The 17,307-nt window shown below is 41.3% G+C and overlaps 1 protein-coding gene across 1 annotated transcript in view; it reads right to left on the bottom strand.

Moving 5' to 3' along the window:
• Positions 1 to 5,373: 5,373 nt before the first annotated feature.
• LOC146063003 (uncharacterized) overlaps positions 5,374 to 17,307 on the bottom strand; it is a 33,740-nt gene continuing 21,806 nt past the window's right edge. Inside the window, exons 2-6 of the mRNA XM_083175008.1 lie at positions 7,246 to 7,290; positions 6,930 to 6,968; positions 5,695 to 5,851; positions 5,580 to 5,608; positions 5,374 to 5,485 (exon numbers count right to left, since the gene is read on the bottom strand). Coding sequence (XP_083031134.1) covers positions 5,397 to 5,485; positions 5,580 to 5,608; positions 5,695 to 5,851; positions 6,930 to 6,968; positions 7,246 to 7,290 — 359 coding nt within the window. The 3' untranslated portion in view covers positions 5,374 to 5,396. The remainder of the gene's footprint in view (positions 5,486 to 5,579; positions 5,609 to 5,694; positions 5,852 to 6,929; positions 6,969 to 7,245; positions 7,291 to 17,307) is intronic.

Genomic DNA, 17,307 nt, shown 5'->3' with positions numbered 1-17,307 from the left:
GTTAACCATGTCAGTACTACTGTTAACTCTGTGTTCACTCAAATAAACCACATTTCTGGTTAAGCTTCTAAAACGTGTGTCGTCTAACAACACCACAAGCACCGCCATTGACAGATGGGATGTTGCCTATAGCAACTAATCAGATACTTACTATAAAATATCTTCTCGAAGGTGCTAAATAATAAGAAAAATCTGATTGGTGTGGGCAACATTTCATGTTCAATAGAACCCACTAGAGTGCTGCCTGTTCCCTATTTATAGAATTTGTCTGTTATTTTATGACTGAGGATGGCGATGGAGCATTAACCAGCTGGGATATGATCAAGAGTGACAAATTTGTTCTATTTTGAGATCTTGTTCACTTTTAGCTGTGACAGCTTACAGAATACAAATGAAGTCATTTCCTTCCACGAAGTGACCACCAGTGCACATAAGAGGTGAGGTGCAGCCCTAGCCTTTCATAATATAGGCCATATATGCCCTACGGCTTGTGAACACATTGTTTAACCCCTTGGGTGGTATGCCTGGGAATTTTCCGGGCTCAGCTGCAGTGCCGCAGCGGGCTGTCCCGGAAAATTTCCGGGCATACCACTAATGTGGAATAGGTGCGTGCCAGTGATGTCCAGGTGTGCACCACTGGTGCACCTCCTCTAGAGCGCCCCCCCCCCTGTCACTCCCCCCAACCTCCCTATCACCTCTTTGCTCTGGCAATCGTACGCCAGTGCTCTCTGACCCCGCTTCACTAGCTGCCAGCCGCCATGCAGTTTACACCAGTGACATAGGTGGCAGGCTCTGGGATGTTCGGGGCGGCTCAGGGGGGACTTGGGTGTGCTCAGGAGTTTAGGTGCCCGAGTCCTCCCGAGCCACCACAAACATCCCCGAGCCTGCCGACTGAGGTCACTGATGTGACTAACGGCTAGGGCACCGGCGGCAGGGGAGCTCAGAACGCCGGAGTGAAGGTTAGGTGGGGCTGGGGGTGGCTCATACGATCTGTGGTGGGTTTTGCTGGCGCAGGACAAACCTGTCCTTGTAGGTTTGTCCTGCCCCAGCAAAACCAACCACTCAAGGGGTTAAATAGAAATTAGGTTGTTTTATGAAAATATTGAAGAAATACAGTACAGTGCAATACCGCATTAAGAACGCTTTAATAAATCTCATTTGAAGGACACTTATGTTTTTATTATTTGGATCATGGAAGAGTAACTCCAGTTCGTGCTTCACATCCCTCCTACAGACTTTGGGGGAGTGCCTATTCATTATTTGTGTATATATTTGTATTTATTTCCCCTCCCTTCAGGGAAATATAGTGATAAGGCTGCTTACAAAATGAATTTACCTATTATAATTATTGATTAGCGGGTGAGGGAATATTGCTGTGTTCTATTTCTGTACTGAAGGTTTTCCCTGAACGCTGCTCTCCTACAAAATGCCTTTGTTCAAAGACAGAACTAGCCATTCTCATAAATTTAAAAACATCTTTATGGAGGACGGACAAATGGAATTGGGTGCTGGGGTTGTTTTATGAAAATATAGAAGAAATACAGAGCAGTATCGCAAAGGAAATTTGCTAAGTTCAAATGGGTAGGAATGCATCTATTCAATGTTAAATACGGCCATGACCCAGCGTCAGGCTAATTTACATATCATAATGTCAGCAGGATCACAATGGAACCCTAATAATAACAACCCTAGCTCTCTAGCCTTAAACCTAATGTCAACATGTACTATGTAATATTTTCCAGACATTCGAATTTCTCTTGCACTGCACTTATTTTTCTGGATTTCCTTTCCACATTCCACCAGACATTCACTCATCATTTCGAATCCATCCTTAACTCCGCTTTTGAATTATTTGACACTCCCAGGATTTTTCATAAACAATAAATTCTGCAAAATGAGAATTGATAGACAATATAAAAACACATAGTCTCTATCAATTCTCATTTTGCTGAAATTATTTTTTTATTTACAGTTCCTTATATAGTGCAGCATATTCCATACAATTGATTTATTGTAGAATTTGTATTGTCCATCTTTTAACCCCTTGAGTGGTATGCCCGGATATTTTCCGGGCTCAGCTGCGCTGCCGCAAAATCTCCGGGTATACCACTAATATACAATAGATGTGCGCCAGTGGTGTCCAGGTGTGCACCACTGGCGCAGCACCTCTACAGCACACCCCCGTCACAAACCTGTAGTCCCCCCAGTCCCCCCCATCACCTTTGCTCCGGCGATCGCTGCGCCGGAGCTTCCCTGACCTGCCCGCCAGCCAGCCCGTCACTCATTTTACAGTGACGTCGGGCATCCCCCAGCATCCCCCAGTCTGTTGCCGATGTCACTGCTAAATGTGACAGGCGCCGGCAAAGGCAGGGGGGACAGCGCAGCGGCGGCAGGGAAGCTCCGGCAGAGGTGAGGGGGGGAGACCTACAACTTCATGTGGTGGGTTTTGCTGGGGCAGGACAAACTTTGTCCTGCCCCAGCAAAACCCACCACTCAAGGGGTTAATTTAATCAAAATTCCATGCAGCTTAAATAAATCTTATCAATTGCAAATAGATATGTTCCTTAATGACCTTATTGTATATAGAAGATAAGTACAAGCATAGTAGTATAAGTACAAGCATAGTATACAGTACCACAAGTATAAGTATCAGTTCGGTAAAACTTCTTGCACTGCCCTGTAAGAGGCATCTAAGAACACAGGAACTCTGATGAAAAATGTTCCCTAACATATTCCTTTTTGCTCAACTAGTTGTGAGTGGTAGAAGAATAAGAAACTGTTATTTAAGTCATCCTGCATAATACAGTATGTCAGCTTGGTTGTGGATCTCTCATCTGTGGTCTTTCCGAAAACTTATCACAAAACTTTTATTTAGAAAACACCAAAATAGACCAAATGTATGCAAATTTCCTCCATTTGTTACTCCGGAAAGTTATTTCTGTCATTGCAATTACTTTATTTCCTTGCTCTAAATATACAGAATTGATCCGCTAAATAAAAATTTGCCTACCAAACTCAACAGTTTCTATGAGTCTCTTATTACCATGGAAACCTTACACATTATTTGCAAATGTGAACCATTTGTTCCCCAACGTGAAAAGAGGTTTATTGCAGTTTCTTAAGCATACTCATTTATACACACAACACAATAGTAGAGGAATCTGTTCCATTGAAACTACTGTATTTTATCATTTAAATGAATAGCAATATATTCTGTAAAGTTTTTGAATGCAATGCCAGCAGAAATGTTTTCCGCACTATCAGGTCCGAATTAAGGGCTTTATGGGCCTGGAGTTGAAAATGTTCAATGGCCTATTGTGAGTAGGGCAGGAGGTGTGGACAATGCGTGTAGAACCCATACACTCTAGGTAGGGGTGTAACTGGAACTCTGTGGCCACTATAGAAATTTTTTAAAGGGCCACCCCTTACACTCAATAGGAGGCGGGCACATGCTTACGTGGCACCAGCAACACTATGAGGATGCATCTGTACACAAACTCTCACATACTGTACATACATACATACACTGCCACTCAAATACATACTGTACAGATATACATACACAGCCTCTCACATACATACATACATACATACATACATACATACATACAGTACATTTACTGCCTCTCACATACATACTGTGCAGATATACATACATAAACTGCCTCTAACATACATACTGTACAGATGTACATGTATAAATACATACATACATACATACGCTGCCTCTCACATACATACTGTACAGATATACATACATACAGTACATACACTGCCTCACACATACATACTGTACAGATATACATACATACACTGCACTGCCACTATCATACATACATACTTCATGCACTGCTGCTCTCATTCATACATACATACTACACGCACAGCCGCTCTCATTCATACATACATACACTGCCACTATCATACATACTGTACGTACATACATACACTGCCTTAAACATACATACTGTACAGATATACATACATACACTGCCGCTCTCATTCATTCATACATACATACTTCATGCACTGCTGCTCTCATTCATACATACTACACACACAACCTCTCTCATTCATACATACATACACTGCCACTATCATACATACATACATACATACTTTATGCGCTGCCGCTCTCATTCATACATACAAACATACTACATGCACTGCCACTGTCATTCCTACATATATACATGCATACACTACCACTCTCATATATGCATACATACATACATGCACTGCTGCTCTAATTCATACATACATACATACATACATACATACATACATACATACATACACTGCTGCTCCCATTCATACTCACATACACTGCCACTATCATACATACATACATACACTGTCGCTCTCATACATACATACTACATGCACTGCTGCGGTCATTCCTACCTACATACATACATACGCTTCCGCTCTCATACATACATACATACTACATGCACTGCCACGGTCATTCCTACATACATACAGTACTACATGCACTGCTGCTCTCATTCATACATACATACATACACCCCACCCCCACACCAAGGCACCCTGAGACCACTTGCCTTGTCAATTTTTGCTTTATATAATATATATATATATATATATATATATGCATATAATATGATGCAGTGGGCACTATTTATTCACATGAAGCAACCAACTGCCTCCTTTAACCTGGCTGCTGTCTGTACCCCCCCCCCCCGACACACGCACACACACACACACTCCTATGCGGTGGCAGTGTCTCTACGTCGCTACCCCTCCACTGCATTTGTCTCCTCCTGCTCTCCCACCACCATCAACATTTTCTTCTCCCCACCCCCTTACCTCTCACTCAGTGACTGACTGGAGCCCCACCTCCCAAGAATTGCTCACAAGGTGTTATAGCACTTCTGAACCATTGTGGGCCATTATCCAGGCACGACTGTGTACATTTATTGTATGTTATAATACCCAGAACTAGATAAACCAAGAACTCAATCATTTGGTTTTATTCAGTATGTTTTTATTCATCTGCAGTTGTTAATACAAGATGTTAATAAGAGGAGATGTTATCCAATGCCTGTTGGTAATTGGCCGATGGTATAAGTGTGCGCTGGGGGATAGTTGTAATGTACAGTAGATGAAACATTACGGCTCTACAGTAGATGTAACGAACTGCTGTAAGAAAGGGTTCTTGCAATAGCTACAGCTAATAGCTAATACAGGAGCAATTTCTTACAGCAGAACGTCACAACTGGAACCTCAGACGTAGAGGTATGGTTCTAAATGCAAGGAATTGCTGTAAGAAAGGGTTCTTGGATCAGCTACAACTAATAGCCAATACAGGAACACATTCTTACAACAGTACCTCACACCTAGAACAATACAGCGCACACAGGGCCGGCATCCTCTTAGTTCTCAATTGATATGGAGTCGCAGGAATTCACAGTTGAGTTGGAGTCGCAGGAGTTTGCAGCTGAGATGGAGTCGCATGATGGATCTAGATAGAAAGATAAATAAATGACATTATATTTCTGGATGTTTGCATTTTGTGCAATTGTACAACACATATAGATAACTGCGGGTTTTCTCACCTTCTACATCTATGTCGCTGTCCTTTGATCTGTTAATAAATAAAGAGATAAATGAATGAAGCTTCAGCGTGAACGTTTATAATACGGACAATATAAGTAATAACACAATCCCTACCTTATCACCCTGTAACAACACAGGATAAGCATGATGGTGACGATCAGCAGCATGGAGCAAAATCCAAAGACGCAGAATAGAATTGTCCTGTTTAGCTCTGCCTGCCGCTCAATTGCCTTCTCCAGGTGTTCCGTGCGCTTTTCTATGGCTTCTATTGCTGAAATGTGAAGGTGACAAATGATTACTATCTTTAATTCATAAAAATTATACTTTAAATAAAGGCTGAAATTGTAAAGAGACAAAATGGGTCATAGGGTCAACAGTGCCTGGGTTTATAGTCAATAGGTCGACAACAAACGGTTGACATATGCAAAAGGTCAACATGAGTTATTTAGGGTTTCTTTGGTGTTAGTGTTGACACCTGAGCATGCCCCCCCCCCCCCCCCCCCCCCCCCATTAGATAACAGTGTACCCTGGCATGGCTCTGTTTTCTCACCGTGCTCCGGGCCAGGTACTCTGCTTCGCTATCGCACACTCACCATTCCCAATCATAGTCCAGGTGGATGGTAAAGTATCAAAAACTCAAAATCATTAAAAACCTTGCTTGTGTGATCCTTTCGTATTTGTCAACCTTATGCATGTCTACATATTGACTGCCGACCTATCATCTTTAACTTTATCTCTCTCCACTGTATACTTCTCCAGGTTGTGTCTAGCACCTTGATGGCTTACCTTGACACCCAGCTATTGTTGAACTACACATCCCAGCATGCTCTGCATCAGATTTAGCATGTCCAAATAGCAAAACTGAAGCAGAGCATGCTGGGATGTGTAGTTCAACAAAAGCTGGAGTGTCAAGGTTAGCCACCAAGGGTCTAGCAGGTGTATCACTGCACCTGGTTACTGACCAGACCTATTTCTGTGTAATATATTACTTTTGCACGACGAGACATTATGGAGTTTTCTGATTTGCAGTTCTCGGGAGTAATTTTACTAAGACGGGAGTTCTATTGGAGATGGGATGTTAGGGTGTCTCGTAACTGCTGCACTGTATCTGCTGACAGATACCAAAAGATGCTGCATCTAATACCTCAGCCCTTATGTCCTGTACACACTTGGCGATATGTATAATGAAGAATATTATAGAAGAATATATATCACCCAGTGTGTACGTACATTAATTCTGCATAGTACACAGACCTTCCGGATATGTTATATGACTGATATGGGCAACACACAACAGAACACAATCCATCAGGTTCTCTCATTTTCTTATTAACCATTTCTATATTTACCTGGCTTGATCTCCGTGAATAATGATGCAACAATAGGCTCTGAAACACACAAGAAGAAATACATTAAAGTCATTTTGTATCTGCAGCATTAGAACTGTACAGCCATGGGTGTAACACAGGAGCGGCTCCATTTCCTGTCACCTCTGTAACATGGGCTCAGGTGATCCGCTGAGGAGCCTCTCTCTGTACAGTTAGGCCAGGGGTGCTCAACATACGGCTCTCCAGCTGTTGTGGAACTACACATCCCAGCATGTCCTGCCTCAGTTTTAGCATTTCCTAATGGCTATAGTTACATGGTTATTGTAGCTGTACTTACCATTCAGTGCAGGTCTGTTCTTTTTGCCTGCTGCATAGTTGGGAGCTGGGGGAACATAAGAAAACAACAACACTTTAAGGACAGTTCGTAACTATTTTAGTTGTATTTATGTTATTAATATCTACACAGATGTAAATCAACCTTGTATACTATCCTGGAAAGGCCAAGAGGCTCCCAAAAATCGGGACCCCTCCCAGGCCACCAGAAGGGTGGGAAACCCTCCCACAAGTCCATGTACCCCCCCCCCCCCCCAAGCCTCTTCCTACCCTGCCTGTTAAATACCGGCATTCGCAGGTGTATTCGGAGGGGTCAGGACTAAAAGATGCAAATCACATCATTTTAGCCCCACCCCTCCACATACACCTGCAAACCGCGGCAGTTCTAAAGATGTGGTGGGGCTTGGTGACAACATGCTCTGGTCCCACCCCTCAGAAGCATGCTGAAAGTCTCCTCCCGGAGAGGAGAATAAAGTCGGCAAGTATGATGTAAATGTACCAGATGTTTCACCTCCATGTGAGATGTCTGTAAATGTGCTGGCCACAAATAGGAGGAGGAAAATAAAATACTTCATCCTTTACCGCCTTAGTATACAGAAATGAGGAGTTCTCTGTTTGGTGTCTGTTATGACATCACCACATTATGATGTCACTTAAGATACCGCACAATGTAGGAGGCAGAGAGCAAATAAGAGGCAGAGGGGCAGATGTATTAAGCCTTAACAAGAAATAAATGCAAGGGTGATAAAGAGATATAAACGACCAGCCAATCACCTGCTAACTGCCATGTTACAGGCTGTGTTTGAAAAAAGTCAGTTAGGATGTGATTGGATTGACGTTTATCTCTCTTTATCACCCTTGCATTTATCTCTTGATAAGGCTTAATATGATTGGTCCTACATGACATAACTACAATGTGCCCACATACAGCCTTCTAGTCGTTACTCAGTAGTGCCGAGTGATATTTTATGCAACTTTTTCTGCTCCAGTCCATCTTACTTGTATCTGCATATGAAATGCCACATGACAGTGTTATATTAAAATACTTTAAAGTAACATATTGTATGCGGATACACCATCAATCACGCACAGAATATAGGAAATCCGCATGTTATTTTATTAAGTGAAAGCTGCTTGTGCGTCATATATGCATTTTCTGCGAATAAGTTGCATTTGTACGCAAAGAGTCACACGTAAAGACATGCAGCACTAATGAGTCACACGGATCTCACACATTATGTGAAACATTACTTGTAGTGCCCCCTCCCCCTGTCACAGGCTGATCCTAATACTCCCCTATAGTGCCTAACTCTAACCCTCCCTGCAGCCCAACCATAACTCTCCCTGCTTGCAGCCTAATCCTAACTTTCCGCAGCCTAATGATGCTGCTGGAAGCTGGGTGGGCGTGCTGTTGTCCTGAAGCCGGGCAGGAAGCAATAGATGTGGCGGGAGGGAGGCGCGCTGTCCGGCCTGCACGGCGTGATCTCTGACCTCATCACGCTGTGCAGAGCCACGCTGCCGGGGACGGGAGATGCCGGGCAGCGTCTGAGCAGGTGTTCAGATGTTGCCAAGCATTAGACTGCGCATGTGCACTCTAATTCCAAAATCCGGGGATTGGAAACCCAGGATCCCCCCGATCCCGAAATTGGCCACCCTATGCACAACCTTTGTTTCATGTTTAGTTTGGTAAATAAAATATATTTGTGTGTATTTCAGGTGTTTGATGTGTCTACACAACATACAGTAAGTGCAAGATAAATGCTTCCGATCCTGAGCATTTTTGATAAAGGATACTCAACCTGTGTGTGTGTGTGTGTGTGTGTGTGTGTGTAGATCGATAGATAGATTGATAGCAAAATTTGCGCTAAATATTAGAGTTTTTCGCTATTTAACACTAAGTTCCCTACTAGTAGGAACTTACAACACTAATCTCATACAACAATAGTGTCAACAGCGCCCTGTACTAAATGTAAATGATTCCATATTCACAAACAAACTTTAAACATGTTTTAAAACATTTATTAATAAATAATACATAGTAAAACTCACAAATACAGTAATAGTGTGTACACACGGTACTATTTGCCTTCTGATGTTGACGATATAGTCAACATGGGATCGGAATCGGATGCAGATCGCAAGGGTTTTAACCCCTGCGATCCCAATTCGATTCAGATGCGCATTCACGTATCACAAGGCAGAAAGTCTTGTCTGCCTTGACTATATAGTGCAGATCTGCACTATATAGTCAGATTTGTATGCAAATCGGATGTGCCTTGCGATCCGATCCCGATCCGATCTGATCGGATCGTGGGTCGCATCTTAAGGCACATCTCACCGTGTGTACACACCTTAACTCCTTATGCCTTAAGTGAATCTTGAAGTTAACAGTTGTTTGTATCACAGATGTAGCATACCCAACACGTTTCATCATCAGGACTTTATCAGGGGCAAAATAGATCGACAATTGTAGAATACAGCAAATGAGAACCAATAAACATAAAAATTGTATTTACATATGACAAATTTTAGTTAAAAGAAAAGGTATCTTAAGAGGTGAGTGCAGATGCACAATGATATGAGGAGAAAGAAGAAAATTATAAATATTTTTTTTTATTATTACTATGTGATGAGGAAATAGTCCAGAATGTAAGTGAGAGATGCCATAAACCACCATTTTTGTGCATATGGTATAGAGGTACATATCTCTTGATTATGTCTGTCTAAGAAATCAAGGTAAATTAAATTCTTCAATATAACCCAATGGAAGGAATAGTATCCTTTTGGCTCCCTAGTATAAGGAAGTAATTTGAATTCTATTAACTGATTTCTGGATCAAAAAAAGACTTAGTTGGTAAGAATAAGTAAATATTACCTTACTCAATTCTGGGCTCGTAGTAGCATTACTACTGGAAGTCATTCTTTGGTGTTATACAGGAATTCACTTTAATAGGTTGCCTATAGATTGCTATAATAAAAATTATTAATGTAGTAAGGTCTCATTATTTTAGGGTGAAAAAGATCCTTTCTAATGAAGATGGGACTACCTCTTAAGATTATCTGTTTGTTTAACTAAAATGTGTCATATGTAAATCTAATTTTTGTGTTTATTGATTCTCATTTGCTGTAATCTACAATTGTAGATCTATTTTATCCCTGATGAAGTCCTGATGACGAAACGCATTGGGTATGATACATCTGTGATACAAACAACTGTTAACTTCAAGATTCACTCCAGCCACAAGGAGTTACTATATTTCTGACTTTTAATATTTTTTTATTTATTAATAAATGTTTTAAATATATATATATATCTATATATATATGTATATATATATGTGTGTGTGTGTGTGTGTGTGTGTGTGTGTGTGTGTGTGTGTGTGTGTGTGTGTGTGCAGTATCTATCTAGCTATCATTAATAAAAAACATGCATGGAAACCTCTTCTCAGAAAAACACATTGCATTCTTATTTGTTAGAAATTTAGAAAGTTGGATGCACTCAGGAATTTGCTTTCAAACCAATGTAACTCTATACAGTAACACAGAATATGAAATAAATATAATATGTACTGTAGGCAGATAAGAAGAAATAAATATAAATGTACCTGATCTTTCATCTCCATGTGCGATATCTGTAAAAATACCGGTCACAAATAGGAGGAGGAATAAAAAGCACTCCATCCTTTCTCGCCTCAGTATACAGAACTGAAGAATTCTCTGTTTGGTGTCTATTATGACATCACCCTATTATGGTGTCTATGATGACATCACCCTATTATGATGTCACAGGGGGCGGAGCCTCAGATTGCCATTGTGAGACTGCAGCAGCAGGATTGTTTTTCCTGTCTACTGCAGCACACCAATGTACAGATGCTGTGGGCTTATTTTGAGTGTGGGCCTGGAGCTGTAGCTCCATCAGCCCCATTATTAATCCGGCCCTGCCTATGTCTCTTCAAGGCATAATACATCTCTCCTAAAGGGTTTATTTATGTAATGCAGATATTATGTTTGGATTCAAGCTGTGTTAATAGTGGAGAGTTCACAACTGGAGAATTTCCTCATACCAGCCAAACAGCTTCTACCTATCATTTTATAGAATGTACCTGATACATGCTACCTCATAGCGTGTATTGTTTATGACCAGTGCACATAAACAAGCTTCAGTTTTTGAGTATTCCAAAACCAAATAAGTGAGGTAGTAGAAATGTGGTTGTCCATGCGCTAGCACAGGAAAGCATGGCAGCAAATAGTAAACGCATTGCTTCACTGGCACTAACCACAGGAAACAAGTCAGAGAAGTAGGCAAGATGGAAGGAACTGCTGCAGCTGGCACTACAGATGCTTCTTATTCAAATAGACTGAGTGTCAAAAGACAGCATTCATGTTTACATTGGCGGTTTTTACCTATGGTCTGCAGGGCTGCAGCCCCCCCTCCCCCCCAGCTAAAATCTGCCACTGTGGCAGATGTATTAAGCCTGGTGAAGCGATAAACTGGAGATAAAGTGGAAGATAACACATCAGCCAATCAGCTGTGTTTGGTATATGACAGTTGGGAGTTGATTGGCTGGTGCGTTATCTCCTTCCACTTTATCTCTTCGCCAGGATTAATACATCTGCCCCATTGTGTGAAAACAGATGGAATCTGTGAGACTGCACTGGCTTTACTGTGACTGGCAGTGACTTCCTATTGGAAGTCTGACCTGCCAGTCACCCAAGGCAGTCCCTTTGGGAGGTGTTGCCTTCCTCAGTGATGCTGTATTCTACAATTGTAGATCTATTTTACCCCTGATGAAGTCTTGATGACGAAACACTTTGGGTATGCTACATCTGTGATACAAACAACTGTTAACTTCAAGATTCCCTCCAGCCACAATGAATTATGGTGTGTACACACGGGGAGATTCCCTTTCTATTCGACTTAAGATTTTAGTGCTATGCAATCTTTTGCTAACTCTGTACTATTTACATACAATTCATACAATCTATAGAGTAATTGCAGCCCTGTCTATTTGGGTTTTGATATGTGCTGTCACAGGAGCGCGCATCGGGATCGCAAGGTAAAAATTCCATGAGATCTGCATATGATCTGCATGCGATTTTGACAATATAGTCAAAATCTTATGTCAAATCTCACCGTGTGTACACAGCATTACTGTATTAGTGAGTTTACTATTTTTTATTTATTAATAAATGTTTTAAAACATGTTTAAAGTTTGTTTGTGAATATGGAATAATTTGCATCTAATACAGGGTGCTGTTGACACTATTGTTATATATATGTTATATATATGTATTCCAGCAGGTGGGCGGCACTCAAAAATGAAGAAGAAACTCAATCAAAATACATAAAGTAAAAATAAATGTGTATTGAAGCGCCAAGCGCTTTCGGGGTTACCCCCGTCCTCAGGGCATAAATACACAGGATATATATATATATATATATATATATATATATATACTGTATACACACAAGCCAGGGTAGTCCAGCACTGCCACTCGTTCCTAATAGTCCTTAGTGGGTGCCAGCACACAGCCGCAGCGTACAGAAAATCCAAAAGAATGCAGCACTCCAGCAATACTTCACAAATAATCTTTTTAGTGAGCAAAAACGGTAATACACACACACAGCAATGTTTCAACACAGGTTGTGTCGTCTTCAGGCTTCAGGCTTTTATATATGTGTGTGTGTGCGTGTGCAGTACCTATCTAGCTATCATTTATATAGACATGCATGGAAACCTCTTCTCAGAAAAACACATTGCATTCTTATTTATTATAAATTTAGAAAGTTGGATGCACTCAGGAATTTGCTTTCAAACCTATGTGACTCTATACAGTAACACAGAATGTGAAATAAATATAATATGTACTGTAGGCAGATAAGATTAAATAAATATAAATGTACCTGATCTTTCATCTCCATGTGCGATTTCTGTAAAAGTACCGGTCACAAATAGGAGGAGGAATAAAAAGCACTCCATCCTTTCTCGCCTCAGTATACAGAACTGAGGAATTCTCTGTTTGGTGTCTATTATGACATCATCCTATTATGATGTCACAGGGGGCGGGGCCTCATATTGCCTTTGCGAGACTGCAGCAGCAGGATTGTTTTTCCTGTCTACTGCAGCACAACAATGTACAGATGCCTTGGGCCTATATTGAGTGTGGGCCTGGAGCTGCAGCTCCATCAGCCCCATTATAAATCCGGCCCTGCGCACAATAATTTCAATAGTGTAAGATACTTTACTTGGCAGGATACAAGACTTACACAAACTCTAAAAGTTGATAGTGATGAACAATCTTATATACAAAAGATCTGGGCATCCAGACATCCATCTGTAATATTTGAACAATGTCTGTAAGAGAGTCATTTACCACTCGGGTAATTTTAGATAACCTGTTTCTTCCTATAATGACTACTTCAGATTTACAGTAAACCTTCTTATAGACTGATACAACAGTATCACTCATGATGTGGAAAAATTGAACAAAGAGAATAATAGCAATTACTGTAAGCAATCTATTCTCTGCTCAGAGTATCAAGGTTATCAGATATACTTTATATTGTGCACAAATCATTCAATGACAAACAGTGGTGGAACAAACAGTGGTGGAACTTGTGGGTGGAGAGCCCAAGTGCAAAAATGTTATATGGTCCATCCTCCTCCACCCTAACCCAAGTTTACAATATGCAACACGGCAGAGGGTGACAAGTAGAGGCAGAGGATGACAGGCAGAGGTAGAGTATTACAGGGGAAAACAGTGGGTGACAGGAAAAGGGTGACAGGGACAGCTGTGGGAACCTTACAGACCCTACAAACAGAGAGATTTGTGCCCCCCCAAAATACTCACCAAAAGTCTGGTGTCTTCAGAGGCACGCCCTTCTCCACTCCAGCTGCAGCACAGAATGAAGAGGCACCAGCGTCTCCAGGGGCGGTGTCATAGAGTCTCCAGCGGCTCCAGTAGCTCCAGGGCACGGTGCTACGGGGGCTCCAGGCGGCTTCCAGTGGCTGATTGTTCAAAAAGCTACCGCACATGCAGAGATGTGTGGGACTTCTGAGTGACAATAACAAGTAGGGCTGTTCTGTATAGCGGTCCTACGGGGTGGCGCATCCCTGTCGCTGTGTTGGCTACACAAACAGCGATAGTCAGACACTTTCTAAGCGATTATGTAAAATCACTCAGAAAGTGGCTGAATATCGCTATGTCTGTGGGGCTAATTAGTCCTCAGGGGCCCCAGTGCACTGCACCTGCTGCCGCAATGGTTTCTGCCTCTGATGTCAGAAACAACAAAATCCCAATTAAAATTCACCGAATATATTAATTAGCCTCCGTCTCTTATTTTTGCTTACATCTTTGAGGGGACGTAAGTTAATATAAGTAACTAGTTCCCCAACAAAATGACAGAACAACATAACAGTAATGTCAGCATGAGTGGCTGTGTGCAGCCGAACAGAGCAACAATTGAATTGCTCCCTAGGGCGCCACCTAGTGGATGCTGATGCACAAAACATTTGAATTCCCCCTAAAGAGGTGAGGAGCAGCTTTAGCTTTTTATTATATAAAATGTTTCACTATCCTAACATCCTGAGGAATTCCATCGGGTAGTTATGAATGTGGCTGTTTATTTTTTGGGGGTGTTTACTATAAAACACTAGTTTTGTAATTATTATTATTTTTATTATTATTGTTTATTTATATGGCGCCACAAGGGTTCCGCAGTACCTGACAATACATAGATGAGCAAAGAACAATACAAGAAAGATTATGATTTACAGTACAAAATGCAATTATCACTCGCAATTAGTTAATAAGACCCATAGATTTATAGTGTAGTATTAGAACGGTGATCTCAAAAATTGAGTAAGATTCAAGACCAGAAAGAAAGAAACTGTAATGCTGCCACAAGAAAAAAAAATCTGCCATTTCCTAAGCCGTTGGGAATCAGAAACCATTAAAAAACCATGTTTTAATTCTCGCTTTGAATTCACACAGTGCATTCGCAATCAAATTGCTGTCATAGTTTATCAGTAGCAAAAGTCACATCTATCCAGCTGAGTAACCCTCCCGCTGACCAAAAATGAACACAGACTTTATTCACACTATCTTACTGTTAAGAAAACTGAAAGTGTTTCACTGGCAGAATGAAAAGAAGCCATATTTCAAGTAGAATGTAACAAATTGTTTATGTGATTGAAATGATGCTATAGTTTCTTAGAAGAAAGCTTGTGTTATAAGTTGTAATATAATAAAAAAATATAACACATTTAAATAAGGTCACTTGTATTGATGTATATTTTGATTCTGTTGATTACTTTAGATACTACTTCTTTCCACAGTTCAATATACTATACTTATTGTGGTTAGTATTATAATTATTGTATGTAAACACAACAGTTGTATGTAAACACAACTGTTACTATAGTGAAGTAAGCTGTGGCAAATAAAAATAAATAGAGAAAGCAGAATTGATGGCGCTAGATTTTCAATGTAGGTATCGGGTATCAAATGGTAGTCCTGAGAATAGTACGATTTTATATGGAAAAAACATAACAAAACAATGTATCAGACTCAAAGGGCTATAAAGTTGAATATTAAAGACACCTCATATCAAGGTTTCTTTAGTCCTGGTCGTAGCTGTAGTGTGAGTATGCATCCGTTGATTAAACCATCCGCATGAGAGGTGACCCATTAAAAGATACCTTTATGCACCTATCCTAACATACTTTATTGTGAGTTTGGTACGCCTTCTTTGACTGGAGCATTGTGTCTTTAATACTCAACTTCATAGCCCTTTGAGTCTGATACATTGTTTTTTTCCATATAAAATGTATTATTCTGAGAACTACCATTTGATACCCGATACTTACATTGAAAATCCAGTGCCATCAATATTGCTTCCTCTATTTATGTTCGTCTAGTGTGGACTTCTACAGTGGCCCACCACCAATATTGAGGCTGCAAGGATTTGTTGTTGTGCCTTAGGACTTTCTGTCTTTTTGTTTGTTTAAGCTGTGGCAAATCGTAGTGTGTACAGTTCATTAACAGTAAACTATTCATAACCACGCATTTGGTGCTGATTTGTGGGACCTCAGGTAGGGAGTGGGGCTGCTAATTCGCAGGAGGTGGTTTTTGGCAAGAGACAGACAGAGCCGGATTAAGGGAATGGTGACAGAGGCGGCCATCTCGAGGCCCCCACATATTTGGGGTCTCCACAATGTATAGATCACTCTGCCGCTGTCAGTGTGAATATGCTCAGCTGACAGCCACCATGAGTTAATTGCTAAAATACCTTTATTGGGCCCGCGATATTCCAATCGTGTTGGTCACGTTACTTTGTCCCCTGTGCGGCCTGTCAACTTCATAGGCTAATAGCTAGGAGTCAGTGCTCATTCTCTCATGCCTGCTTGGTCTCCACGTTGTGTGACTGGATGGTAGGCTGAGGCCATAGTGCGGATGGTGTATCGGGCTTTCCACCCTTCAGCTCCGCCGCTTTCTTGCTAGGTCATGTTGCAGTGAGTGAACTGGCTGTCCGGTTCCCATGGTGTGCACCGTCTTGTCTGAGGTGAGCTGATAGCTGGGCCTGCAACTTTCAACCTACAGGCGTCCCAACATGTGTGAATTGGCTGGGTGTGAATGCTAAGGTTCACCTATGTTGCAGTAAACTACATGTACCAGCATGCCCTGCATTCCCCTTGCAGCACAATGGGGCAGAAGGCTTGCTGCTGCACTGGGGCTCTGTTCTATTGATAGGGGCCCCAAATAGTTGTCCAGGGCCCCCCACAGACCTTAATCTGGGCCCTAGACAGAGGTGACTGTTAAACCTTAATTCTTCTGGATCTCTCTGCCTCATTTGATACTGTGGACCATTAGATTCTGATTGGGATCTGCTATTACAATTGGTTTTGCTGCTTGGCAGTTTGCTAGCTGGATAAGGTTCTAATTGGTAGATTTATTATGCTCGGTTAAGTGATAAAGTGTCTGGTTTCATCACAGGCCAGCCAGCCCCTAACTGTCATTTTTCAAACCAAGCCTGTAACTTCACAGTTAGGATCTGATTGGCAGG

Source organism: Crinia signifera, chromosome 3, assembly GCF_055691185.1.
Source record: "Crinia signifera chromosome 3, ASM5569118v1, whole genome shotgun sequence".
Lineage (NCBI taxonomy): Eukaryota > Metazoa > Chordata > Amphibia > Anura > Myobatrachidae > Crinia > Crinia signifera.
This window is presented reverse-complemented; position numbering and strand designations above follow the sequence as displayed.